This window comes from Gopherus flavomarginatus, chromosome 16 (assembly GCF_025201925.1).
Source record: "Gopherus flavomarginatus isolate rGopFla2 chromosome 16, rGopFla2.mat.asm, whole genome shotgun sequence".
NCBI lineage: Eukaryota > Metazoa > Chordata > Testudines > Testudinidae > Gopherus > Gopherus flavomarginatus.
In genome coordinates, this window is record NC_066632.1 from 23,667,048 (window position 1) to 23,694,539 (window position 27,492).

Sequence of the window (27,492 nt, forward strand, 5' to 3'; positions counted from 1 at the left end):
AAACTCTCAGGGCCCTCAGGCCTGGCCCCCCTCAGCACGGTACGTCTAAGTCTCTCCTGCCTCCAGGTGGGCTCTGCCTGCTCCCTCTCTCCAGTCCAGAGACCCTGTGCTTTCCAGCTGGGCGTCTGATATCACTTCCACCAAGCACCACCTCTGTCCATTGTCGTCTATCCAAGTAAACAGGGTCGCCTGGGCCTTTCTCCTCTCAGCTGTCCTTTGTCCCCCTCTGGCTGGAACCGGCTGGTCAGGTCACCAGGGTCCTCTCTTCGCGGCCCATTGTCCTCCCACTGGCCAGAACCGGCTGTGACTCCCAAGCTGGGCCTCCCAGTCCCCAGGTCACCAGTCGCTGGGGTATCCATTCCCCAGGTCATTGGCCAGGGTCCCAAGTTCTGTCGCTGGTCCTCTGTAACAACAAACTCCCTCTCCCATCACCTTGTTAATCTAGTAATGCCCAGGGAAACTGAGTCCCACCCCCACTGCATGCAAACCATTGAAAACAAAACGAGAAAAAAAAAAACAAGAAAATCACCCACTTCGTCACAGGACTCAAGAATCTTTTATACAATTTCATGTCTCTTGACAAGTTGGAATTCCTCAGGGAACAAAAGGTAATTAGGATGACTTTGAAGGACGTCCATCACTGGTACTTAGCTCTACGAATTAACATAAGGCCATTTGCTCATTCCTCCACCATTCACAGTACATTTCAAAGAGAGATGAATACTAAGATGTCCCGTGTTTATAATTCATTTACATGATAGGATGTTCTTTTGACCTCTGAATGATCAGAATACAGCATAGACAGGGCCTGTTGATTACATTGTCCACCCTACTCAAGCATAGGTAAATACACAAAAATTATCTCTCCACATGTCTTCTGTGGGTTACTTATTTTGCAGGATGTTTAACCCTTTCTAGCCAAGTGTCACACCCACCCAAATCCAACCAGCCGAACATACAGAACCTTCCTCCCTTGGGCAGAGCAGACAGTGGCTGCTCAGCATTCAGCAATGGAAATTAAACGCTCCCAATCTGATTTTAAGCGGATGCTGAGCATGGTGGCAGCTGATGATCTGTTTACTTCCTCCCCCAGAAAACTTTAAAACCACAAGTTCATACTGAAAAGAAGAAATTGCACTGCGAGCTGCAGCGATGGCAGACGGTAGGACAGGAGGAGCCGGGCAGTTTGCAAAGCAGGTCCAAAAGCGATTTAGCCGAGCACAGGAGAAGGTACGCTTCGTTCATTTGTTACTGCTTTGTGCCTTTGCAAGGAAAGCTCAGAATGTAGCATCCCCTTTCAATTGTCCAGCTTCTTAGGGAGCTGAGAAATCATGCTATACAACAGAGTGAGTGAGTGGGAGGCGTGTTCTGAGCACTGGCCTGTGTGTGTGTCTAATTCCCAGTGCTTTTGCAATCATTATGGTATTTATAATTCAACGGTATTTATGAAATGTCCTGAGACAGCTGCTTTGATAGCAAGGGTGATGCCCTGTGCCCAGTGAGCTTGACTCTGACTGGAGCTCTTCTTGACAAAAAATAAATAAATAATAATAATAGAGAGTATTAACCTTGTATCTCTACCTGGTTTAACTTCTGTGGAGTGCCACCTACAATTACTATAGGGGGGGCCTTGATTCGACCTATCCCCAAAGCTCTCTGAGGAGTTGAGTTGCATTGTCATCCTCCAAACCTTCCCAAAAAACATCACCTTGTCACTCAAAATGTGTATGTCATGGACGATGATGCCAAGGGATGGTTGCCTGCAAGTACTGAGTGGCTGAGGGCAGTTCCTTTGGAAGGAGAGCAAGCCCAGAACTGGGCAGAGGGCTGGAAAGGGAGTTAACTCCAGAAATGCTGCACGAGTCAACCGCCTAAACTCTCTTTTTATGAACTTGTATCAGGAAGAGATGGGGGCTGGGCTCAGGAAGTGGGTAGAAATAGAGCTGGCCTCTGCTGGTTCCTCTAGCCTTGGTATTTCTTCCTTTTTAAGTGCAGCATCTCTGAAAGCATAGGATTTTCGCCTGTTTCACTCTGGCATAGGATGTAGCCAAGCTGTCCAAGTCAGGACAGACCAGCTCCATATCTCCCTTTGACCAAAGCACAGAAATCCTTAGCTGAATCTTTCACCTCCATGTCACTGGTGTTGAATCTCCCCTTTAGGGTGAGTGACATTTGATGGCGGGTGGTGGCCAGTGTGGAAAACAGGGGTGATCTCCACCTGGTTTCCAAAGGACAACTGTCTTATAAGTAGTTTTTATGGTGCTCAGCGTTCTGGGGCTTTGACCTGTAAAAGGCCTCTCTAGGTGCTACAGCAGTAGAAATGATGGCTTAGCCCTGAGTAGGTACCTTGAGCCTCATCCTATCAATCCTCTCATGTGAGCAGTGCTAACTGGCCTCCATTGTTCTATAGTATCTGAGTCTCATTGAATGGGGCCGACTGGTCACATGATAGGTTTTTCCCAGCTGGTAGTCTCAGTAGGGAGCAAAGATTGCATGGACCTTGGATGAATTATCCTTCTAGTCCAATGGTATGTCTACACTGCAATCAGAGGTGTTAATAGGCAACAGGTTTAAAACAAACAAAAGGAAGTATTTCTTCACACAACGCACAGTCAACCTGGGGAACTCCTTGACACAGGATGTTGTGAAGGCCAAGACTATAACAGGGTTTAAAAAAGAACTAGATAAGTTCATGGAGGACAGGTCCATCAGTGGCTAGTAGGCAGGATGGGCAGAAATGGTGTCCCTAGCCTCTGTTTGCCAGAAACAGAGAATGGGTGACAGGAGGTGATCACTTGATGATTCCCTGTTCTGTTCATTCCCTCTGGGGCACCTGGCATTGGCCGCTGTTGGAAGACAGGATACTGGGCTAGATGGACCCTTGGTCTGACCCAGTATGGCCGTTCTTATGTTCACCGCAGCACAGGCAGACATACCCGAGCTAGCTTTGATCTAGCTAACTTAGGTACCAATAGCAATGAAGCCAGAGCAGCACACATTGTACAAGCCCACCCAGGATCCTGGGTACATAACTTGGGCAACGAGCCCTAACCCATGCTACTGTGGCTTCACTGCTACTGGTACCCAAGGGTACATCCACACTACCCACCGGATCGGTGGGTAGCAATCGATCTATCGCGGATTGATTTATCGCGTCTCGTCTAGACGCGATAAATCGATCCCCGAACGCACTCCCCATCGACTCCGGAACTCCACCACGGTGAGAGGCGGAAGCGGAGTCGACAGGGGAGCCACAGCCATCTATCCCACACTGTGAGGATGGGAAATATGTCAAAATAAGATACGTCAACTTCAGCTGAAGTTACGTATCTTACATCGACCCCACCGTGTAAACCAGGCCCAAGTTAGCTAGATCAAAGCTAGTTTGAGTATATTGACATGTGCTGCAGTGACATCTCTGACTGCAGTGTTGATATATCCAAAGTAAGAATAGAGGCAGGGTGAGGAAGCTTGTCCATGCTGTACTTGTTCTTGGAGATAACCAGAAGGCTCTGGTCTTCAGGGCTGTCAATCTGATGCTAAACTGCAAGCAGTTTCTAGAGCTAAATTTGCATGCAGGCATCTGGAGCACCATCTGCAAAGTTATTCTGGGGAATTGCAGTTTCAGATTTTACCATCCTGTAAATCGCCTTGCCACCTAGAATGATCTTCATAGAATATCAGGGTTGGAAGGGACCTCAGGAGGTCATCTAGTCCAACCCCCTGCTCCAAGCAGGACCAATACCTAGACAGATTTTTGCCCCAAATCCCTAAATGGCCCCCTTAAGGATTGAACTCACAACCCTGTGTTTAGCAGGCCAATGCTTAAACCACTGAGCTATCACTTCCCTGCCCCCCTGAACACGTTAAACCAGTCTAGGAAGGACCTTAAAGCTGTACAGCCTCCTGGCTAGGAAAACTTGTCTTCACCCTTCAGGGCTGTTTGCAAGTTTGGGTCGTTGTCGGCCTGAGTTGCTGTTCGTCAGCTACACCCACGTAGCATAGCGTTGGTAATACACCTCCAGAATTCAGATGTGTGAAAATGTAGAAAGGCGTTTGCTCTTGTTTGACCACAAACACAGGCAAGAAACTTTTGAGCATGCTAGAAAGTGGTGGTGTGCTTAACTATGAGAATGTGGATTTTCATTTGGCATCTAGGAGGAGAAAGAGGAAGTGGTTTGGAAAAGCCTTTGGAGACTAAATTATTGTGTATTGTCTCTTCTTAGGTTCCCTTGAAGTACATTCCCTGCTCTATCACTCCGACCCAGAATTTCTGGGTGACTTTTGACAAGCCCCTTATTTTCTCTATGTCTTTAATTCCCCATCAGCAAAATGGGGGTGCTAGCACTATTCCTAGGGGCGCTGAGGATAAAAACATTAAAAATTTTGAGGCCTTCGGATCATAGGGGCCACATATGAATCGTAGATTGTTGAATTATTTCTGTGCTTATTGGATGAGCCCTCTTCTCTTGTAGATATTTCATGTAGTTCAATAACCTGGGTAGAATTTTTACACATTGCCCAAAACATCCGGGACCAGCTACTCTCTGAATAATATGTGCTGATCCTGCTGAAAGGAACTGTCTAGCTGTGTTCCCTTCACAACTTTCCTGGGAAACCCTCTCTTCCTGGTGAGACGCTAGGTACCTACCTGGGGAACAAATATTCGATAATGGGCTCTTCGGTCTAGCAGAGAAAGGTACAACACGATCCAATGGACGGAAAGTGAAGCTAAATGAAGTCAGGCCGGAAATAATGCATACATTTTTAACTGCGAAAATAATTAACCTTTAGAAAGATTGACCAAGGGTCATGGTGGATTATCCATCACTGGCAATTTTTCAATCAAGACTGGATGTTTTTTGTAAAACAGATGCGTCCAAAGGAATTATTTTGGGGCAGTTCAAATATTTTCTTGCTGTATGTTCCAGTCTATGCATCCGATGAAGAGGGCTGTAGCCCACAAAAGCTTATGCTCAAATAAATTTGTTAGTCTCTAAGGTGCCACAAGTACTCTTGTTCTTTTATCCAGAAGGTCAAACTAGATGATCACAATGGTTCCTTCTGGCCCTGTAATCTACAAAACACACACACCTCTGATCTCAAAGAAACCAGCTTCTGCAGGCCAGCCTCCTCCCGTGTTCTGTATTTCAAGATCCTCCCCATTTGGGTTTAATCTCCCAGAACTTTGCTCTTCATCCAATTGAACCAATTTGATTGGAGTGGAGGGGGGGAAATCTTTTTCAAGAGGAGTATCAGAGGGGTAGCCATGTTAGTCTGGATCTGTAAAAGCAGCAAAGAATCCTGTGGCACTTTATAGACTAACAGATGTTTTGGAGCATGAACTTTTGTGGGTGAATGCCCACTTCATCAGATGCATCTGACAAAGTGGGTATTCACCCACGAAAGCTCATGCTCCAAAACGTCTGTTAGTCTATAAGGTGCCACAGGATTCTTTGCTGCTTTTTCAAGAAGAGGAGGATTTTGTGAGAAATGATTGGACCCTCCAGAGGAGAGAAGCTCTGAGGTGGAGATGTTCTCTCAGAGGTTGGGCATGTCACTGACCAGCACATGTTGGAGTGGGGAGAAGTTAGCTGACCTGGATTCCAGATGGGCTGCTTCCACTTTATAGAGTATGGCATGACTAGTTATTTCAGTTCTTCATAATGTTTCCAACCATATAGTCTTGTGAACCATCAGACAACACCAGGCTCAAAATGATTTAAAGAGAAAACTGAGTCCACAGAAATGGCGGCCAGTGCTGAATATTCTGCTCTGGCTTGGCCTCAAATCACGAAAACATCTCTGTTTAACTAAGCACTTACGCACATGCTTAAGTCCCTATTTCTGAATGCGGACACCTGTGTGCAGAGTTTACCCAAGAGCAGCACGCGTTCAGCTAAGCCCCTGAATGGGTCGTCATCAGGCACAGAGTGCCACGCTGGAATGGATATGTGAGCCCCAAGCCAGCTCAAATCCCACTACAGGCCCCCACTATGTCATGCACCTGGGTGGCTTTTCAGTAGCAGGGATCAGACTTGGGACCTCCGGATCCAAGAGTATAAATTTCTACTATCTGAGCTAGCCAAGGCTGCAGCAAACCTCGTCAATCTCTATGCATGGCCCAGTTACCACTAGGGGGTGCACCACATGGGTTCCATTTATTTTGGAGTATCATCGATGCAAACAGAGGAAAGGGGGGATTTTGAAATTCCACCACATCATCTTCCCTGGGTGGCTCAGACTGCAGCAAGTTTAAGCTTTTGCCAAACAGAAGCTTGTTTTGCTTCAAAGATGAACTTACACTGAGCTTTTAAATCCGCATCCTCAGTGAAATGCATTTGAAAAATAATTACACAAGATGAGAATTCAAAATAGGTAGCAGGATCTATTCAGGAAATGCTGGGTCAAATTCTCTGCCCTGTGTTGTGCAAGAGATCAGACTAAATCATGGTCTTTTCTAGCCTTAATCTATAAACCTACGTGCAATTGAAAATTACTAATAGTCACATGTTCCAGCTGAAAGGAGAATAATTTTCAAATTATTAATATTAATACAATTAGTAGCACTGAGCTGCCTCAGCTGATATCAGGGCCCCTTTGTGCCTGGTGCTACACATGGAATGAGAGATTACAAGGAAATAACTTTCAAATGATTAGTAATTGTTGTTAATTACAGTCATGGCTAGATTCTCCATCTGAGATCATGGCCCTATTGTACGAGGTGCTGCTCTTGCTCATTATGAGAGATTAAAATGGGAATTTCATAGCACTCCGTATATTTTAAGAGTTTTTACCAGGGAGATTTTTTTTTAAACTTGGTGTCTTTTTCTACCCCCAGGTTTTGCAGAAACTGGGCAAGACAGTAGAAACCAAAGATGAGCAGTTTGAGCAAAGCGCTTACGATTTCCAGCAGCAACAGGTTGGGTCTGACTGAAGGGAGATGAGATCCTGAAAGACATAGGGGCAAAGAGTGGGGGAGGAGTCTTCTAAAATATGGGAGGGGCAGGGACATGAGGGGTTCATCTGAGATATGTGGGGGGAGGGTCGCTGAACATCTGGAGGGAGGGAGATTCTCTTGAAATATGAAGGAAGGAGCAGCAGCGGGGTATCTCCCATATAGCAGAAGGGGCGTAGATCAGGAACTAGGGGGAGAGAGTGTCTAATGAGATATTGGAGAAGGGAAGTGGGGCAGAGAGGGGTGAGAGAGAGGCTAGTTTTCTTTCAAAGCCACGCTCTGGTGCAACAAGCCACTGCTTGAACTCCAGCAGGGCAGGTTTCTTTGCTCCATTCACCTTCCCCACTGTGGCTGCTGTGGTGAATTCTGCCTCTCGCTGTTTGTAGCAGAAGTGCAGGGTAGAATGCCAGCTGCTGACACGCACCCTGTCTGTTGCTCTTTGCTTTTCAGACTGAAGGCCACAAACTCTACAAGGACCTTAAGGCTTTCCTCAGCGCTGTGAAAGGTATGAAGTCCCAGTTCCTTCTTCAAACTTACCTTTTGCTGTGTGGCTCCCTGCCACATCGCTGCTGACACACCATGTGGCCAACCCCGAGCCTTGAAAAAAGTCATGAGACTGGCCTAAAAATCATGAGAATTTAAAAAAAAAATTGAGGATCTTTTTATTTGGCTTCTGAATCTCTCGAGTCATGCTTAGATCACATTTTCAAGCCTCTCTCTGCAACCATGAGGTCTAGGAACTTTTTTTTTTTTTTTAAACAAAAGTGGAGATTTTCACCTAACCACATGACTCCAGGAGCTGGGACTTTAGGGAAAATATCAAATAACTCAAAACCTGAGATAAAATTGTGGGATTGGCAACATTAGGTGCCTCATTTGTTTTAGAGCGAGAGGCAAGATGCTTTTTAGCATTCCAAACCAGGTCTGGGAGCCAGACACCACCATGTTCTAATCCCACTTTTTATACTAGCTCCCTCTGTGGCCTTGGACAGTTGCTTTGCTTCACTGACCTTGTCTGTAAAATGGGTATCTATCTAAGTTTTTATATGGCACCTATCAGTATAGTTTCTGAATGTTTCACAGTCCTTAATGGGCTTTATCTTTGCAGTTCCACTATGAGGTAGAGCAGTGCTATCCTCTCCATTTTACAAATGGGAAACTGAGGCACAGAGCAACTAAGTGTCTTGCATGAGCTGGGTGTAGAACCTAGGTCTCCTGAGTCCCAATTCCACTACCAGACCACCCTTCCTACCTGTATTTGCCATACCTCTCAGTGTTGGAAGGCTACAGTCTTGGGGCTGAAACTTTCAAAGCCTTCCTAGGGGCTTTAGAGAGACACATCCCATTCATTTCAGTGGGATACTGTGCATCTCAATTCCCTGGGAGGCTTAGAAAAGCTCAACCTTTAGAAATGGCTTTTGAAGAAGGATTTTAAACCATTGGCATTGATCCTTGAAGCTCCCGGCTACCCAGTGGCCTCCCACCATCAAGTGCCTTGTCCAAGACTGGAGAAGCCATGCCTGGATCCAGTCGGACAGCTTTCCCCTTATCCCAAACTTGCTTACTTACCACGTTCACCTTGAGTTTTATTCTCTTGGGTGCCTGACATTAATTAAAGTCATGGTCTTTTATTCCTATGGGATGCGTGTACATCAGGGGGTGGTTTCATAGGGAGACTCCAATGGTAGCTTTAAACTTTAATGATGCAGCTGGGAAGATGGTTTAAGGGGTGCTAATGACTCTGGGATGGTAGCAGTTTTGCCACATGCCGCATTGTCTCTTCCAGTGATGCACGAAAGTTCCAAGAAAGTGGCGGAAACCCTGCATGAAATTTACAATGTGGAATGGGATGGACACGGGGACTTGAAAGCCATTGCAGAGGTAAGAGATGGGATGAAATTTTCCCTTGGGCAAGAAACACTAGCTAGAAAATCTTCGTTCAGTGAAGAGCGAAGTAATAAGACAGCTCGTCCAGTTAGGGCACTAGCCTGTATTTTGGAAGAACCACCTTGTTCATGTTAAAACACCGTTCTCTTTCAGCGGCTTCTCCTTCCATATCAGCTATTTTTTTTTTTGCTTTTGTTCAAGTACTAGCTGCTGGTTTCTTGCTGCAAGCATTTTCTCTGGGTCTGCTTCCTTATCACTGACAATTAACAGATTTTTCAGTTCCTGCTCTGGGGCCTTTTGCTTAAAAGACAACCCCCTCTGTGAGTAGGATGACCAGAGAGCAAGTGTGAAAAATTGGGACAGGGGGTGGGGGATAATAGAAGCCTATATAAGAAAAAGACCCAAAAATCGGGACTGTCCCTATAAAATTAGAATATCTGCTCACCCTATCTGTGAGCACAATTCTTCATAGATTTTTCTGTCAGGGTCTTGATCATGAGTCACTCACTGTAACTGATTTTTAACCCTTAAACTCTCCAATATAAAAATTAAAATTTTGACAAGCGTGTGGTTCTGATCCAAAAACCCTTAACCTGTAGTAATATGTATCCAAGCACAACCATGCCACTGTGACCGGGATCTTAGTGGGGAGCTAGCTGTGGTCACTCAATTAGGGTGAACTGCACAGAATGGGACAGCCAAACCCCAAAAAGCTAGTGGATATTCCAGTACTCAGATTTACTAAACCAGAATAAAAAAATCTTATATATTACCTTACCACCCTTATTACCGTACAGGCCTCCATCCAAGTACCCATGTCACACATGATGAACATTTCTGTAAATCTTATTTCATCATATAAAAGAAAAGGTTCTACCTATCCCAAAGGATCGGACACATCACCTCCCAGATTAACGAATGTTTCAGATCTTACCCAAATACACGCTACAGCCAATTCTTATTAAATAAACTAAAATTTATTAAAAAAATGAGAGAGAGAGAGTATGGTTAAAAGATCAATACAGACATGAGTTCAATTCATTGAGGTGGAGATTCATAGCAGAGATGGTGGCCTTCGTAGTTGCAAAGAGTTCCTTTAGAATTCAGTGCATAGGTTATAGTCCAATGCCCAAATCTCACATTCAGGGCGACCCAGCATAACTGGGACCTCAGTTTTGCAACACAAACTTCCCCTGAGGAAGTCTAAGCAGATCTGAGATGGCAGAATCAGGGGACCCAAGGATCTTGTATACAATTTCATGTCTTCTGACAAGTTGGAGTTCCTCAGGGATGACTTTGAGGGACATCAGTCACCGGTACTGAACTATACGAATTAACATAACGCCATTTGCTTGTTCCACCACCATTCACAGTACATTTCAAAGAGAGATGACTACTGAGATGTCCTACGTTTACAGTTCATTTACATGATAGGATGTTCTTTTGACCTCTGAATGATCAGAATACAGCATAGACAGGGACTGTTGATTATTGTCCACCCTACTCATGCATATGTAAATATATAAAAATTATCTCCCCACATGTCTTCTGTGGGTTACTTATTTTGCAGGATGTTTAACCCTGTCTAGCCATTCGTCACAGGGGATAATAGCTCTGCTCTACCTCCCAGGTGTGTTGTGAGGGGGGGAAAAATACATGAAAGAGCTTGAGATGCTATTATGGGCCATATAAGTACCTAAGGTGTATAGAAAAGGAATAATAGGCAACTTTCACTTTGTTGTGGACTTTCTCTAAGGTAGCCACATGTGGATGGAGGCGTGGATGATGATTTATATTGCAGCAGCTCCTCAAAGCCTCACTCAGTGAGCCTTGTTGTGGTAGGAGCTGGCTAGATGGGCGATGGGTATTACAGATAAGTGGTTAGAGAGACAAGATGGGCGAGGCGATATCTTTTAGTGGGCCCACTTCTGTTGGTGAGAGAGACACGTTTCCAAGCTGACACAGAGATGTAGGGGAAAAAGGCTCTTTTTCTTCAGTTCTGTCAGCTCAGAAGCTCCCTTCTCTCACCAACAGAAGTGGGTCCAATAAAAGAGAGCCCCTCGCCCACCTTGTGTCTCTCTCGTATCCTGGGAGCAGCACGGCTACTCCAGCGCTGCGTAAGACCAGGGACTGTCCTTTTCAAAGCCATCTCAGAGGCTTAACGTGAATAGAACCTTTGTGCCTGGAGTCTCCAAATCCGCCTGGAAGGTCCTGACCTCTATGGGATTTACTGACTAATTGAAAACATAAATGCACACATAGACCCAAGCGCCTGGGTACCATTTGGAAGGATAATTGTCTGGTCTGTTTTTTATAATGAAGCCTTCGGTGATCCACTTACTCGAAAGAAGAGCCTGAAGCATTAATTGTATCTAGGCATAGTACTTATGAGGATCCATCACTACCGTACCAGAGCCGTCTTTAAAGTATTTATCCTCACAACGCCTCCGGGAGGCAGGCAACTGCCATTCTTCTCACGTGTAAAACTGTAGCACAGGGATGCTAAGTGACTTGCCCAAGGTCATGCAGACTGTGGCAAACAAGGGGACTAAACCTGGGTCTACTCAAATCCCAGCCTAGCTCCCCTAGCCACCGAGCCATCCTGACCAGTCTAGGGAACAAAGTGTGGAGGTGAGAGTCTAGGGACACAGCAGCCCTTCAAATATCCCACGTGTGTTTATTTCCAGAGCAATGACCTCCTGTGGGAAGACTATGAGGAAAAACTAGCTGACCAGGCGGTGAGAACCATGGAGAACTACATGGCTCAGTTTGGTGAAATTAAGGTACCATCAAGTGTAAACATAGGCTGTATTTTCAGAAAGCCGCCTCCCGACCCCACAACAAATTAAAGTAGGAGGCTTTGTATTTACAGTAAGCAGCACGGGATGGGCCCTGGGCAGCAATGTAAACAGATACTGCCCAGCTTACTGAGTACACAGCACGGCGGTAGGGACAATGCAACATGTGCTAGGCACAAGCTACATTGGTCGTGAGGTGTCCCAGGCATTCAAGGTGCAGCTATAGGGTACAACACCCTTGAGCAGGGCTGTGGATGGATTCAAAGGTACTGAACAGTAGGGTACCGCTCACTGTGCTAAGAGCTTTCTCCTCCTGAACTAACTCACCTTCCATGCATTTGGTTTCCGACCAGGAGCGAATCGCTAAGCGGGGGCGGAAGCTGGTGGATTATGACAGTGCCAGGCATCACCTGGAGGCGCTGCAGAATGCCAAGAAGAAGGATGAAGCTAAGATTGCAAAGGTAAAGGCTGCCTGTGCAGAATAGAACCTAGGAGCCGCTCCCATGTAACTTACAGCTTCAGCTCCATCCAGCCCTGATCAGTCCTGGCTTTTAGTTGGGCCTCACCCTGGCCTACGATACACAGCTAATGGACACAATTTTGCACCTGCACCTAATTGCAGCGCAAATAATTCTGCCTGCAATGACCCTTGTGGAGAAGGTATATTAAGTGACTTGCTCATGTCATTCCATGTGCAACTATTTGTGCCCATGGTTTTTGCGCCTTCAATGCTGAATACTGGGGTGAGTCCCAGATAAGCATCTCACAGGGCCTTAAAGCAGCAGGGCTGTTGCCAGTCTCTGAGACAGGGGGATTGGCTCTAGCTGCCCAAGTGACTTCCAATTACCTAGCCTATCTGGAGCACCTGTGTGCAAAGATTCTCGTAGCGCCGAGTTCGGATCTCACCTCGACAGCTCAGCTCGTCTGTTTTGTTAACGCCTCCTGCACGCTGCTGTGTCTGAAGACTGCTGTCCCCTTCCGTCACACAGGCTGAAGAGGAATTCTATAAAGCTCAGGCTGTGTTTGAGGATCTTAACAAAGAACTTCGAGAGGAGCTCCCAGTTCTTTATAACAGGTAACGTCACATCTCTGCCTGCTAAAGCAGCCGGAAAATCACCCTGCTTTAAAAAGCAGCGTTAAAAGGGCAAGTTAAATCCAGGAGAACTTGCATGTAATCAGGAGGATTCGGGGGAGCCAAAATGTTCATTTCCATGGCACAACAGAGTGTGTGTCATTCTTAATTCACAAGCAAAATTCAGCCTGCCGCTACCCTGCGCTATGGCAGAGACAGGTCATAGTAGGGGTGCAGAATGGCAGAGAAACCTACCTGGGGAATGAGTTTCTTTATCCCACTGGTATATTTGCCTGATAGGCAATAGGGTTTACTGTTAATATCTAGATTGGAGGAAAGTATGAGTAAATCTTTGACCTGTATACTAAATGCCTTCAGTTCCAAGGTTCTTGCTGGGAATTAAGAAATGCAAAGTAACTTGTCTACAAAAATTCAACAAAAAAAAAATCTGATGTGAGCTAAAATCTGGAGTTCTAATGAATATGGGTCCTTGTCACCCTTCCAGCTTCTAACCCCCAGCTTCTCAAATCTTACGTGTTGAAACCACATCCTCTCTCCCCACCCCACAGATAGCTGAATTGGGTGGAGGGAGTTGGTCACAGTTTAGCTGCTGCCTGTTTTGAGGACAGGGTGGGTAGGGGAGAATAAATGAAGCAATTCCACAGCTAGCACCAGTTATCTTCTTGTCAAGCCATGCAACAATGTGATACACAATCCAATTCAACAAATCTATAGCACACAAGGTAAACATCCGCTCTTGCTTTACCAAATAATTGTGTCCTAAGGAAAGACACTGGCCAAATATCGCTCTCTGAAGTTAGACACTGAACTCTGCATTAAGACTCCTAAAATTAAGCGTTCTAAAACAGGAACCCAAAATTCACAGCCAAATTTGGAAAACGTACCCTTAACTTCACCTTCCTTTGTCCCGCTGTTGTGGGAATAATAAGACACAGAGCGCCCTCCCATGAAAGTGCGTTGGGAGCTCTGCCTGAAAAGTTCTGATGAATAATGACCAAAAGATGGCAGTAGAGGTTCACAAATGAGAACATGGCTGATGTGCTGTGTAATAATACTATGAACTATATTTGTATGTTTCTTTGTTTGAAAAGGCGACAATAAAAGATTACGCAAACTGGAGCGAAACTATATGATCTATCAGTTTGCAAGAGCTGCTGTGCGTGCCCCCTGTCATCCTGCAGTGTCTTTTTGATACCCAACTCCCTGCCACACCCGTAGCTTTTAGAAATTCTCTTAATTTCCTGACACATTTTACTCATTTTAATTTGTAAGCAGTTTGTATTGGAATAGAACCAGGCCAAGAGCAGTAGTTAATGCTAGTTTCTATCATGATCTTACAGTTAAGACTCTGCCCTAGGTCTCAGACGCTAGATCTCCGTATAGGTTCTTATATTGTGCTCAGATGTTACAATGATGAGCACTATATAAGAACCTATGTAGAATAGGAATCCTGGTAGACTAGAGAATGACCATTCCATTTGGTAACTACTTTCAAGGGTTCGAAGTTTGGGCTTTGCTCCATATTGGAACAAAAATAAAACCTTTCAAACCTTTCTGTGACCACGGAATTGGGTTGAAATGTCCGTTTCGGATTAAAAAAAAAGTCAGGTTCTGTCTCTCTTCTCCCCTGCTTCAGAAAGTCCATTCTGGACCTGAGCAGCCATTCCATCAAAGGTCAGTCGAAATAATGCATTTTCGCAAAAAATTTTTGGCTGCAACAAAAAAAAAATTATTTGTTTTTAAGTTTTCCAGCCAGGTTCTATTCCTGGCTCTGACACATATTTCCTGTATGCACTTGGGCAAATCACTTAACTGCTCTGTGCCTCAGTTTCCCTACCTGCAAAAGGGGGAGCATGATGTCTGTGATCTATAGTCTTAGATTGGGGGCCATCCCCATCCTATGCGATTGCTTCACAAATGTACCCACACACTATCCCTGTCAGGCAAATATTGTAATTCCCATTTTACAGATGGAGAACTGAGCACAGTAGAACAGTTACATGCAGTGTTGGTGAAGTCATGCCAGTCCCAGCACATTCAAGAGACAAGGTGGGGGAGATAAAAGTGGACCAGTCAGATGTGCCACTTTACTTCTGCCTACCAGCCAGTTCCACTGGCAGCATGTGGTAGCTCTTGCATCAGTGCTCTGCTCAATTTGCCAGTTCTCCAGCTTGATTTGTTAAGTCACATGGAGGACATATCCAGCTCATGGAGCACCAAGACAGCTGGGAAAGCAGGTATACTGGAGGGGTTAATGTAATGGACAGGGAATCAGGACTCCTGTTCTCTATTCTTAGCTCTGCCATATACCCACAAGACCATTCATCTCTCTGTACCCCAGCTACCCCCTCTATAAAATGGCTGCAGTAAAACTGAAGCTTTCATAGTGCTCTGGATATAAAGTGATGTGAAATCTCAGACAAAAAGGATCGACGGCTGTGCAGAGTGATTAGCATTACTAGTCCTAGATTTAAAAGCCAGAAGGGATCATTCTGACATCAGTCTGACCTCCTGCATACCTAGGGTGACCAGATGTCTCGATTTTATAGGGACAGTCCTGATTTCTGGGTCTTTTTCTTATATAGGCGCCTATTACCCCCACTGCCCACCCTCACCCTGTCCCGATTTTTCACACTTGCTGTCTGGTCACTCTATGCGTACCCCAGTCCAAGGAACCTCACCCAGTAACTTCTGCATTAGCTCAAACAGAAGTTAGGGTCTTAAAGTGTTTCTTTTTAAAAAGACAGTCTTGATTTCTAGACTTCAAGTTATGGAGACTCCATCACAGCCTAAGGGTAAGTTGTTCCGATCATCGATTACCCAATTGTTATTCCAACCTGTTCTTTTCATTTCTTCACCTTCTGTTCCTTTCACTGCATGGCATGACTCAATTTGCTTTTTTTTGTTTTGTTTTGTTTTATTTCTGAACAGCCGCATTGCTTGCTATGTGACCATCTTCCAGAATATTTCCAATTTAAGAGACATCTTCTACAAGGAGATGAGTAAGGTGAGAGACTGGCCCTTAAAATAAGAACCTGTTAAATGACACACACAACATCTGTTTTCCTAGTAACAGGGTCTCAGTTGCTTTAAAAACTGTTCCTTTGAGTATTAACAATAATCGCCCTCTGCTGCCACTTAGAGGACAGTTAGGAAGATAAAAAAAAATAATCTGCGGGCTCTGTAGTCACCTACCTCTGGTCCTAGTTGTGTTTTCCCTCCTCTCGCCATGACTGGAAAGGTCTTAACAGGCCACTTCAACTTGTATGGTTCCTTGAAATATGTGTTAACAGCTTCTGCTAAACAATCTGCTCCGTCTTGTATTTAGCTGTGACACTCTGAGTACCTTTCCCAGATCTGAAGAAAAGCTCTGTATAAGCTCAAAAGCCTGTCTCTCTCGCCAACAGAAGTTGGTCCAATGCAAGAGATTCCCTCACTGGCCTTGTCAGTTCATCCAAGGAATTTGTGTTCCATCTAAATGTTGCTCTCCTGTTTGTCGGACAATCTGTGTTAACCAGACTTGTCACTAGCATATCCCACTGCTGCCAGAAGAGTCTTGTGAACAGGGTTTTTATAGGTAAAGTCATAGATTTTTAAAGGGACTCTTCAATCAATCTTCAGTGCTTCTCAACCTTTCCAGACTCCTGTCCCCCTTTCAGGAGTCTGATTTGTCTTACATACTTGTGTTTGACTGGACGCCTTTCTGAGATGCTTTAATCTTGATCTGAAGACCTCGAGATACCACTTCCCTCAGTAGTTTCTTGCAACGGGTCGATCACCCTTGCTGTTTAAAAAAAAAAAAAAATTCTGCCTGATTTACAATTTTAAATTGTCTGGCTTTAACGTCCAATCATTGGTTCTTGTTATGTCCTGGTTAAAGGGAAGATTTGGAGAATGTGGGGGGAGGGAAATGCAGCCCCAAATGAAGGGAAGGGAGAAAGAGGGCTTCTCATGGGCGATGGGTGAACCCCAGGCTCAGGGAGGCTAGCCCCTAGCCTGACTTGCCCCTCCTGCCTGAAGCCCCGCCCCTCCCACCAAAGCCCAGAGAGTGGCCCCCACACCCTAGCCCAGCCCGCCCAAGTGCCCCCCAGTCACAGAGCATCAGAAGGGTGGGCAGGTGGTGTGCCCTCCCTCCCCGACCCAGTCCTGGAGCACCAGGTGGCACAGCCCCCCACCCCAGAGTGCAGCACCGTGGAGGGGAGTGGAGGGGGTCTGAGGGCAGAGCATGGACAGAGCCATGCAGGGCTGTTTGGGGTGGCTCAGTTTCCCCCTGCCTTTGATACCCGCCACCCATGGGGCTCCTCCAGAAGCAACTTCCTGTCTTGAGTCATTTAGATCAGTGTTTCTCAACGACCGGCCCGTGGCAGTCTCCTTGCCAGTCCCTGAGATTTCCCTGACACAGTTTAGGAGGGCAGCAAGCCAGTCCCTGGTATCAAAAAGGTTGAGAAACACTGGTCTAGATAGTCCACGTTGTGGTGATTCAGACAGTGGGTGAGCAGAAGTCCATGCTCGCAGGGTTGTGAAGAGAAACCATGTGAATTGTCCCTGATGCAAGAAGAGAAAGCTGTGAAGTATCATCTCATTGTAAGTTCTGATGTTTGCTTCTCTCCCATTGTTTTCAGCTGAACCATGACTTGTATGAGGTGATGAGCAAACTGGAAAAGCAGCATTCCAGCAAAGTTTTTATCATTAAAGGGGTGTCGAGGTAAATGGCTTTCCAGTTCTCATGGGAGATGAGGTCTAGAGGGATGCTAAATCTCAAACACGGGGAGCGCTGGGCACCATGCCAGCGGGAGGTCCACCGGAACTGCGGGACCAGCAAGCGGCAGAGTGCCCCCCGTGGCATGACGCCGTGCTTGGGGCGACGAAATGTCTAGAGCCGCCCCTGAAGCTCGAGGAGTTCATCCTTTAGTTCGTCCCAGAGGCTCATGCTTTAGCTGTGGAGATCCCTGGTGAAGGCCAAGCTGGCGGTCACTACACAGGGATTAGTTAAAGACGTCTGGGGATCTAGGAAGCGTGCATTTTGGTTATTGCAGTCTGTCTGTTTGGAGCCTACAGCCCAGTCGTACTCTTGCTGAGGTTATATGCATGGGGGAGGGGTGTTAATGTAGGGTGCAGCGTCCTGAAGTAGATGCAAAGTACTTAGATAGGTAACCTGTGTCACAGAATGGCCTATGCAAGTAAAAGCACTGTCTTCTTTAATGCAGTAACAGGCGCTCGCTGGTCATCTCCTCCCCGGTGAGTCGTCCTCCTGTCGTTTTCACATCACTGGGAAATGCTGCAGATGGGACCCCTGCGCTGCCTCCTGACAATTCAATGTGTCACAAGAGAGAATCTGTTTCTTCAGCAGCAGAGGGGGAGGCCACATCCTCTGGTGGCAGTGAAATCCAGGATGAGCAGCCAGCATCTCCTGCTGCTGTTTTGACACCCAACAAAAAAGAGTCCATGTCAGCAGCAGACGTGGGGTCCGTGTCCTCTGGTGCCAGTGAAATCCAGGATGAGACACCTACCTCTCCTGCTGTTCCAACGCATGACAAAAGAGAATCCCTGTCAGCAGCAGAGGTGAAGGCAGAGTCTTCCGGTGCCAATGATCTCCAGGATGAAAATCAAACTAGGACTCTGGATCAACCCAGCAGAGCTACAGAGAGGTTGTACCGGGGAGTTGAAGATGTTGCAGCAGCTACGGCTGCGGCGATTCTATCTGCCGCTATAGCTGAGGCTGTGTGCAAAGCCAAAACGTCTCCGCCACCCTCTGACGGTGCATCAGCCCAAACTCAGACTCCAGAAAGCCTTGAGGCTGACACTAGCGAACTGCAGGGGGAAAAGGAATGCTCTGTACTCCAGGTGAGCAATGAAATCCAATCTCTGCAAGCACCCCCTTCACCTGACTTGAGAGAGGAGACGGAGCCATCAGGAGATACCCAACCCCCAGCTCCCGAGCAAGAATCAAGTCAGCCAGGAAACGGGATGCCCCTCGGTGAGGTTTTAGTTTGCGCTGAAAATGCCACGTACCCTCCTGACAAAGATTCTCCCCCGCCCACCCCAGTCCACGAAGTCCATCAAGACCCAGCCACCACAAGTGGCTCCAGTCCACCTGAAGCAGTGGAACGGGCCAATGGCCAGAAGGAGCCAGAGATTGAGCGGATCATTTGCCAGCCAAGCAGGGAGGCCGAAGAGGACGGGGGCAGCGAGGGGAGCATGGAAGAACTAAACATTTCCCCAACGGTGACTGAAACGCAGGTAAGAGACAACAGAATGAATGTGGGACAAGGGTTTGGCTGCTGACCAGTGGCCCAAAGCAAGGTCATTGCAGGTTCTGTTGTAACATGGGAGTAACGAGCAAGCGGGTGCATTGAGGAGATGAAAGGGAGGCTACTGGAGAAGCCGGGCGTGAGGTGCTAGGACCCAGAGAGGAGACACATCTGAATTGTACTTATCCTTGCTGGAAATGTTACTGACAACCAGGGTCTGCATCGGGGCACTCACCTGGGTCTGTTGCCTACAGGATCCTTTGCAGCTGAAAAGCAATTTGCTCACGGCAAAATATATTGCAAGTTTCCCAGCTTCCAAGGCTCCCCTGTTCAGCTTGCAGGGCAATGCGGGGAGGAGAGCGGTTCCCAGCAGCAAGGAATTGGGTCACTCCAGGGAGCATGCTCTCCATGATGTGGTTTGCTTTCTTTTTTTACTGGGGATGAATAGGAAAGTATTTGCTGAATAAAACTAGTTTTCTCCTCCTTTTGTTCCAAACTCAGTTGTGTTTGGATAGTCATTAAGGTGTGTCAGAAAAATCCAACTTCAACCGAGAAACAGCAGGGACATCAGTGAGTGTTCATTATTATTTAGACGAGCACAGGAGGGTGCATAGCATTTTCCTACTAGTTGCTCTCCTGTGCGCCTGGCTTTAGCCACTAATTCTGGGACTTATTTCTCACACACCAATAGGTTCTCTATGGCTCCCTTATGTTTTCAGCCCTCCCAAATGGGAGGTTTTTCCCACACTCAGAAGTGCTCACAAGTGCCCTGAAGATCAACGTGTATTTTTAGCCTCTCCCTCACCCATCTATTTCCCAGGCTCTTGTTGCATGGTAAGGCTGGGGTTTTCACAGGGGCCTAAGGGAACTGCTGCTGAATTATAATGGAGTTTGTGAATCACGGCAAAAGGCATTTCCAGTCAGCCTGTGTTGGGGGAAAAAAAAACAAAAAAACAAGCACGCTCACATGGCCTGGTCGTGCTCCTTGTCATCAGCTGTGAAAAGGAGAGAGCCTACTTGAGAGGAAACATACTGCATCCAATTGCTGTTATTGTACAGTACTTAGCGCAGTGGGGTTCTGGTCCATGACTGGGGCTCCTAGGCGCTATTGCAGTACAAGTGATAGGATGATAAAGCAAATTTTAACCAAGTTTGTGGCTTTCCCCATGAGGAGCAAGTGATCCGTGCTGTGTGCGAAGCTCCTCCAACAGACCTGCTTAGCGTTCCCTGTTAGTGATCTGCACCTGTGAATCTCTTCCTTGATGGGAGTTGACTGAGGAGTGGAAATGTTGACGGGTCAGCTTGTCCTATCCTGACATGCAATTGTTAGTGCTTCACTCTGGGTGTAGTCTCAGTTTCTCCAGAGGGCTGCTGGCCATGTAAGAGTAACAGCATCTGGATCTAAAACAGAAGATCTGGGAATCCACTGAAGGAAGCAGGGACTCTGAAAGACCGGATTAGTTCTGGTTCCCAACTATAGCTCCTGCATCATATTTTCTAAAAACTATTTTGCAAAATTGCTTTCTGTTTAGTCTGTGAGGCCACCAGCAGCCCAAGAGGGCCAGCCAAAGGGATAGTTCTGTGCATGGGCAAAGAAGCTAGAGTAACCGGACCCATAAAATGTCTTTCTGATTTCAGATCATGTTTGGCTTCATCCCAGATGGTGAAACAGGCAGCAGGAGCCATGAGCTGCCTGTGGATTTCCTCTTCAAGGTAAGAATGCAACTAAGGGGGGATATGATAGAGGTCTATCACTCATGACTGGTGTGGAGAACGTAAATAAGGAAGTGTTATTTCCTCCTTCTCATAACTAGGGTGACTAGATAGCAAGTATGAAAAAATGGGACAGGGGATGGTGGGTAATAGGCACCTATATAAGAAAAAGGCCCAAAAAATAGGACTGTCCCCCTTAAAAATGGGACATCTGGTCACCCTACTCATAACACAAGAACCAGGGGTCACCCAATGAAATTAATAGGCAGCAGGTTTAAAACAAACACAAGGAAGTATTTCTTCACACAACAGTCAACCTGTGGAACTCTTTGCCAGAGGATGTTGTGAAGGTCAAGACTCTAAAAGGGTTCAAAAAAGAACTAGGTAAGTTCATGAAGGATCAGTCCATCAATGGCGTCCCTAGCCTAGTCCCAGAAGCTGGGAATGGGCAACGGGATGGATAACTTGATGATTCCCTGTGGGGCACCTGGCCTTGGCCACTGTCGGAAGACAGGATACTGGGCTGGGTGGACCATTGGTCTGACCCAGTCTGGCCATTCTTATATTCTAAGAAACATCAACTACCTGCTGTAACATAAGGCTGCACAGAGCTGGTCTAGTGACTAGGACACAGGCCTGGGAGTCAGATAACCAGGATTCTGTTCATTGACCTGATGTGTGACCTTGGGCAAGTTGCTTCTTGCCTCTGTTTCCCCTCCCATCCTTTATCCTATTTATTTAGACTGTAAGTTCTTCATGGACCATTTCATCCTATGGGTTTGTACAGCACCTATCACCAGGGTCCTAATCCCAGCTGGGGCCTCTAAGTGCTACTCTAATAGGAATTCCCAGTAATGACACAGCTGGGGTTGATTCAAAGGCTGACCTTCAGCAAAAGAATTTTGTGTTTCACTGGTGCCAGGGGGCTTGTTGACACTACACTGCCTGTACCAGCACTGCCTCCTAGTGGAGATGCTGCTTATGCCAGCAAGAGGAGATATTTTCCCAGTATAGTTAAACCACAACAACATAAGGACTCTTTTTCTGGTATAGCTGCATGTACACAGGGGGGTTTGCCGGCATACCTGTGTCAGTCAAGGATGTGTTTTTTTCACACCTCTGACTGGCAGAACCATGTTGACGAAACTCTGTAGTGTAGTCCTGGCCTCTGTCAGTATTATTAATTACTATTATTAATCATGCATATTATGGTAGTGCCTAGGGAAGCAGCCAAGACCGGGGCCCCATTGCGGGAAGTGCTGAACAAACACAAAATAGGGTCTGCCAGGAAGAGCTGATAATTATAGACAGTGCAGATGACAGATAGGTGAAAGTGGCACCACACACAAGCAGAGTGAACAATGTGATACAATCAGCAGCTTGCAGGAGGGGGGATTGTTGCCCTCCTGAGATGTCACCAGTGGCAGCCTTTTGCATTCACATTTTAGGGACACACACATTTCGGACTTGCAAGCGGGATAATCCCAGGAGAATCCACGTTCTTCTTGCCTGCCTGCTCCATCGCTACTTTAAAAAAAATAGGTTCCAAGGGCCAAATTCTGCCTTCAGATGCATATTTTTTTGGCGTCCGTGCCCTAAATGTAAAGCAGCAGTTCCTAGCAGTATTCCCAGTCTGGGTGTATGTGCTGCTCCCTGGGGTGTCATCTGAAAAGGACCTGCTAATTAAGCAATGACACATGGTATGGAATGTGGCTATCAAAAGACAGTTGCACCATTCTGACACAATGTACGTATCCATATTCCATGTACCATCTCGTCCTGCTGCTGGGGAAAGGGTCAGTGATTCCGAGGAAAGTAACTTCTCACTAATCCCATCTTTCACATTCCAGGCTCAAGCAATCCAGACTCACACGTCAGAGGATGAAAATCATCTGCAGTTCAGGGAAGGGGAGATAATTCTGGTGGTATCCAACTCTCAGGGCCAGGTAACACCAAGCCACCATCTCTCATTCCAGAGCGGGGAGGCGGTTCGTGGGATTTCCAGCACTTCCAAAATTTGGGTGAAAAGTTGGTAAAAACCAAATAATGGCTTTTGTAAAGCCCGGGAAACTTTCAGAAAAAATCAATAAAAACTGAAAACAAAGGGCCTGACTATTCCATAATGGAGGATGGGATGTCTTGGCAATTTCCTGTTGCTGCCTACTGTGCATGTGGGACCTGATATGAACCTGTTGCAGGCCTTGGCTACACTCACACTTTACAGCGCTGCAACTGGAGTGTGAAAAAACACCCCCCTGGGCGCTGCAAGATACAGCACTGTAAAGCATCAGTGTAATCAGGGCAGCAGCGCTGGGAGCGCGGCTCCCAGCGCTGCACGCTACACCCGTAAGGGATGTGGTTTACATGCAGCGCTGGGAGAGCTCTCTCCCAGCGCTGCCGCTCTGACTACACTCACACTTCAAAGCGCTGCCGCGGCAGCGCTCCCGCAGCGCTGCCGGGGCAGCGCTTTGAAATTCCAGATGTAGCCATACCCTTAGTCTCTTCTCTCAGCAGAAAAGAGCTTGTCTACGTGGGAAAGCTTCACAGTCTAACTTTAAATTGCATCCGTTTAAAAAACACAGTATAACTGGTGCAAAAGGCAACATGTGGATGCTCTTATTTTGGTTTAATTAACCTCTTTCTAATTGACTAAAGCCAGATCTACACTAAAAACTTTTGCTGGCATAGCAATGTCGGTCGGAGGTGCGATTTGTGACCAATACAGCCAGCAAAAGCCCCTGGTGTAGCTACGGTTATACTGGCAAAACTGCACTTTTCTCTCATTGGGGCGGGGAGGCCATTGGAATAAGTTACACTGGTGAAACCACAGTTTTGCTGGTATAAGCTGTGTCCACTCTAGTAGCTCTTTGCCAGTCTAGTATATTGGTGCAGCTACAGCAGCAAAGCGTTCAAGTGTAAAGCTAGCATTGAGCTAACCAGAAGTAAACCACTCTTAAACTGGATTAAGGGTTTAGGTTCACATACAGGGCAGGTCTACACTGGGGGGGGGGGCGGGGTGTCGATGTAAGATACACAACTTCAGCTACGGAAATAGCATAGCTGAAGTCGAAGTATCTTATTTTGACTTACCTCCCATCCTCACGGTGCAGGATCAATGGCCGCGGCTCCCCCGTCAACTCCACTTCCGCCTCTCGCCTTTGTGGAGTTCCGGAGTCGAGGAGAGCGCGTTCGGAGATCAATATATCGCATCTAGACGAGACACGATAAATAGATTCCCGATAGATCGATCACTATCCACCGATCTGACGGGTAGTCTGGACATACTCACAGACAAGATGTACTGCTTTAACTCTACTGGTATAATTAAAGTAATACGACTCCCGTTAGGGTGGGTGCAGGTATACCGTACAGGAAGGGAAATAAACCATATTGGTATAACTATAAGCCCACACTAGGGCTTGTACTGGTAGAACTTTGGGTAAAAAAAATCACACCTCTAATAAACATCATTATGCTAGTAAAAGAACTGGGTAGACCAAGTCTTGAAGTGTCTGTGCGGTGTTTGCTCCGGTTTAAATTCATACCTTCAGTTATGCACGTGTAGGGTGACCAGATTACATGAACAAAATATCGGGCCACACGGGGGGGCAGGTCCAGAGCATCACCAAAGAGCAAAAAAAAAAAAAACAAAAAACCAGAGCCAGAATATCAGGACAAATGGGGACAAACGACTGACTATCGGGATGTCTGGTCACCCTATACAACTGCAACTTTCCCATGAGCACAAGGCCTAATAAAATGCAGGCACAGGGCCTGCAGCAGCATGCATCTGTTTCTCATTCCTCTCTTAGGTAAACCTTCAATCAATCATTAACTGATCTCCCAGCTCCTTCCTCCTCTTGCTAATCTATTTCCCTGGTGCTGATAAATCACTTCCTGTTGGTGAAGAGATTTAAAGGCAGATTGGTAGAGCAGGCTGGAAATTTTCTAATGAAACTTTTTTCCCATCAGAAAATGCCAGTTCACAGAAACATGGAAAAGGGTTGGTTTCGAAAAATCTGATCAGAAAATTTTGGGGGGAAAAAACTTTAAAATTGTTGAACTGGCCCATTACAACGTTTTCTAAATTAAGTGTTTTGTCTTCTGGTTCAAAATAACTTCAGTTTGAAATTTTAGTTCGCTATTACTAAAAGCTTCTTTTTTTTTTAAGTCGAAATCTAAATGAAACATTTTAATGGACTGGATGCAAAATAAATTTTGAACTATCAGGTTGCAAAAAATTTTGAGCTTTTGACTTTTCAGCCTGATTTGAGACAGGACAAAATTTCAAAACCTCAAAATCACAGGATAGGAAAACCATTTCCCACTCAGCTCATCAATTGGTTCCTTCATCTGCACCAGGGGTCCCCAATGCCCCAATTTTGGCAGCATTTTGACAGATGCTCAACTGCCGCCACGGTCCTTCGTCTGGCGCCCGCCAGACGAAAAGGTTGGGGACCACTGATCTGCACTCTTGAATCTGTATACTGTCTCTGTGATGAAGATGCTGTCGCAAGAGGGTAAAACTAAAGAGAAGTGAATCTAAAGAGGGTAAAACTACAGAGAATCCAGTATTAAAGCTGGATTTTTCAGAGCTATCTAATAGACTCAGAAACCCCAGTTAGAATTAACAGGAACTGGGTTTCCACACATCCTAGGTGACTTTAAAGCAAAGAACTCCTCTTTGAATCATTAAATGGAAAAGACTGGCTAGGTTCCACCCAGTCCATCTCTCTGATCCCAATGCAGGATTATTCTGTACTGCTGCATCTAATCTAGTTTTAAATGTCCCAAATCATGTCTCCACCCTGCAACTTTTGGGAAACTTTCACAGTCCAACAGACCTCACAGTCAGGAACATTTTCCTGCTACTCAGCTTTAGAAATTCCTTTCCACTCTTCCTACTGGTCCTGATCCAGGTTTGTATTTTCTCCGCAGGAAGAAGGATTTCTCACAGGCTTCAAAGAAAGCGACTGGAAGGTGAACCGGGATCTCTTACAGAAGAGAGCTTTCCCCCAAGAGTTTATCAGACCCATCTCCTCCGAATGAGTCCAGCGAATCAAAGCGGCTGGGGCGGAGTGGGAGGGAAACAGGATCTATTTATGTCTCTCTGAAAGCAGTAACGTTGCACTTGTAATCAGATTCTGAATGTCAAACTGCAATAGGGCATGTGGGGACGGGAGAGAAAACCCGTCTCTCCAAACAAAATGAATGTAAGTGGGGAATTAATGGAGCTGGCGTAGGACCAAGCTTCAGTTTGATTCCACAGTACCTGCTGCATGGCCTTTAGAAAAAGCACAGAAACCTGAACCTCCCCATGCTGTAAATATCAGGGAATTTGCTGTCCCAAATTGTTTGGCAAAACAAATAGCGAAGCATTGGTTGAACACACTGCAGCATAGTTGGGTGTTTTATCCTTATGCTTCAAAACCCCGGCATTTATGCTCAGTGAAGGCCAGGTTCCAGAGAGCACATGGTTAGCTTTTAGCACCTGAGTAATCCCGATGGAAATTTCTACAGCTACTCGTGTGCTTAGCTTTAAGCATGGGCTTCCATGCTTTGGTGAATCAGGGCCTTAATCCCTTAGCAGCTAGGTTCCATGAGACCCTGGAAAGGTGCAGCTGCCTTGGGGATGTTTTTCAGCTGGGGGGCTTGCTCTGACCTCTTGGGTTCAGAATCCGGAGGGGCAGGAGTTATTGTGTGGCTCTGCTGGTCATGGGTGGTGTGGCGCAGAGGCTGCAGCCCGGCATGGCCACATCCATGCTCCTCCCCAAAGCCCTGCTTGCCCCCAAGGCCCTCCTCTTCAGGGAAGCTGCCTGCAGGGGCTAGGGCAGACGGGACTGGGGATAGCTAGGGGGGTCTCAGACACTGGGGCTATGCCGCCCAGTGCTCAGGGTTGGGGGGACAGGAAGGGCTGGGACTGGGGCTGCCTGCCCTGTGCTTGGGGGGGCTGAGGAGGACTGCGCACCACGTGCCCTGTGCTCAGTTGTGGGGGCTACGTGCTGCCCACCCTGTGCGTGGGGATCTTGGGGGGGGGCACGCACCCGGTGCTCCAGGGTTGAGGGGGGCTCTGATGGGGGGCAGCCAGGGGCTAGCCTCCCCCAGCAGGTGGTTCACCCGCTGCTAATGCTGCTGGTAGGGTGACCACATGTCCCAATTTTATAGGGACAGTCCTGATTTTCTTGGTCTTTTTCTTATATAGGCTCCTATTATCCCTCACTCTCTGTCCTGATCTTTCACATTTGCTGTCTGGTCACCCTAGCTGCTTGGTCATGTCAATGCACCATTCACTGGGGCTGAATCCACAAAAGATTTGCTTCTCTCACTTCACTTGGCAATGCTGTGGTTTCTCTCGGCCACATGCATGGTTACTGGTGATTGTCCCCAAGGCACATGATGGTGACCAGTGCCGGTGTTAGCCAACTGGGGGCCCTAAAATAGAATAGTTTTGCCCCTTCCCCCAATACTAAAACAGGCAAGATCTTATCATGAAAAGCAAATAGGAGAGCCCCTTGAGCTGCGGGCTCTCACGTGACAAGGCTTGATTCTTGGGGTTGGCCTCGATATCCTGTTATTCCAGAAAAGGCATTTCTTTGGGAAGGGCCAGTGAGAAAACAGCAATAAATAACTCACGGCATCTTCTTAGCACCAGAAATTTGGCCATGGTTTTAAATCCCAAGATATTTCAATAAAGACACCACGCTGCATAATTCCTGACCCTTGTGTGTGCGTCTATCCGTGGGTGGGAAGGTCTCACAACTGTGGCTTCTCGTATTTTCTCTGTTTCTCGCC

The 27,492-nt window shown here is 46.6% G+C and overlaps 1 protein-coding gene across 2 annotated transcripts; it reads left to right on the forward strand.

Moving 5' to 3' along the window:
• Positions 1-1,116: 1,116 nt before the first annotated feature.
• Positions 1,117-27,410, forward strand: BIN2 (bridging integrator 2). 2 transcript variants are annotated; one of them, XM_050925449.1, is made up of 13 exons: positions 1,118-1,230; positions 6,842-6,922; positions 7,409-7,463; positions 8,745-8,839; positions 11,533-11,628; positions 11,997-12,104; positions 12,633-12,718; positions 15,668-15,743; positions 17,359-17,441; positions 17,944-18,976; positions 20,626-20,700; positions 22,551-22,646; positions 25,639-27,410. In XM_050925449.1, the coding sequence occupies exons 1-13, from the start codon at positions 1,153-1,155 to the stop codon at positions 25,747-25,749; spliced, it is 2,073 nt and encodes a 690-aa protein (XP_050781406.1). In that variant the 5' UTR covers positions 1,118-1,152; the 3' UTR covers positions 25,750-27,410. The 2 variants fall into 2 exon arrangements, with proteins under 2 accessions (XP_050781408.1, XP_050781406.1); XM_050925451.1 differs by lacking the exon at positions 6,842-6,922 and having other exon boundaries at positions 1,117-1,230.
• Positions 27,411-27,492: the final 82 nt, after the last annotated feature.

Bases quoted from the DNA above. Each gene is read 5' to 3' on its own strand.
- BIN2 (XM_050925449.1), top strand. From the start codon at position 1,153: ATGGCAGACGGTAGGACAGGAGGAGCCGGGCAGTTTGCAAAGCAGGTC. The intron at 12,105-12,632 runs GTAAAGGCTGCC...TCCGTCACACAG, and splicing joins ATGAAGCTAAGATTGCAAAG to GCTGAAGAGGAATTCTATAA. The intron at 20,701-22,550 runs GTAAGAATGCAA...TTCACATTCCAG, and splicing joins CTGTGGATTTCCTCTTCAAG to GCTCAAGCAATCCAGACTCA.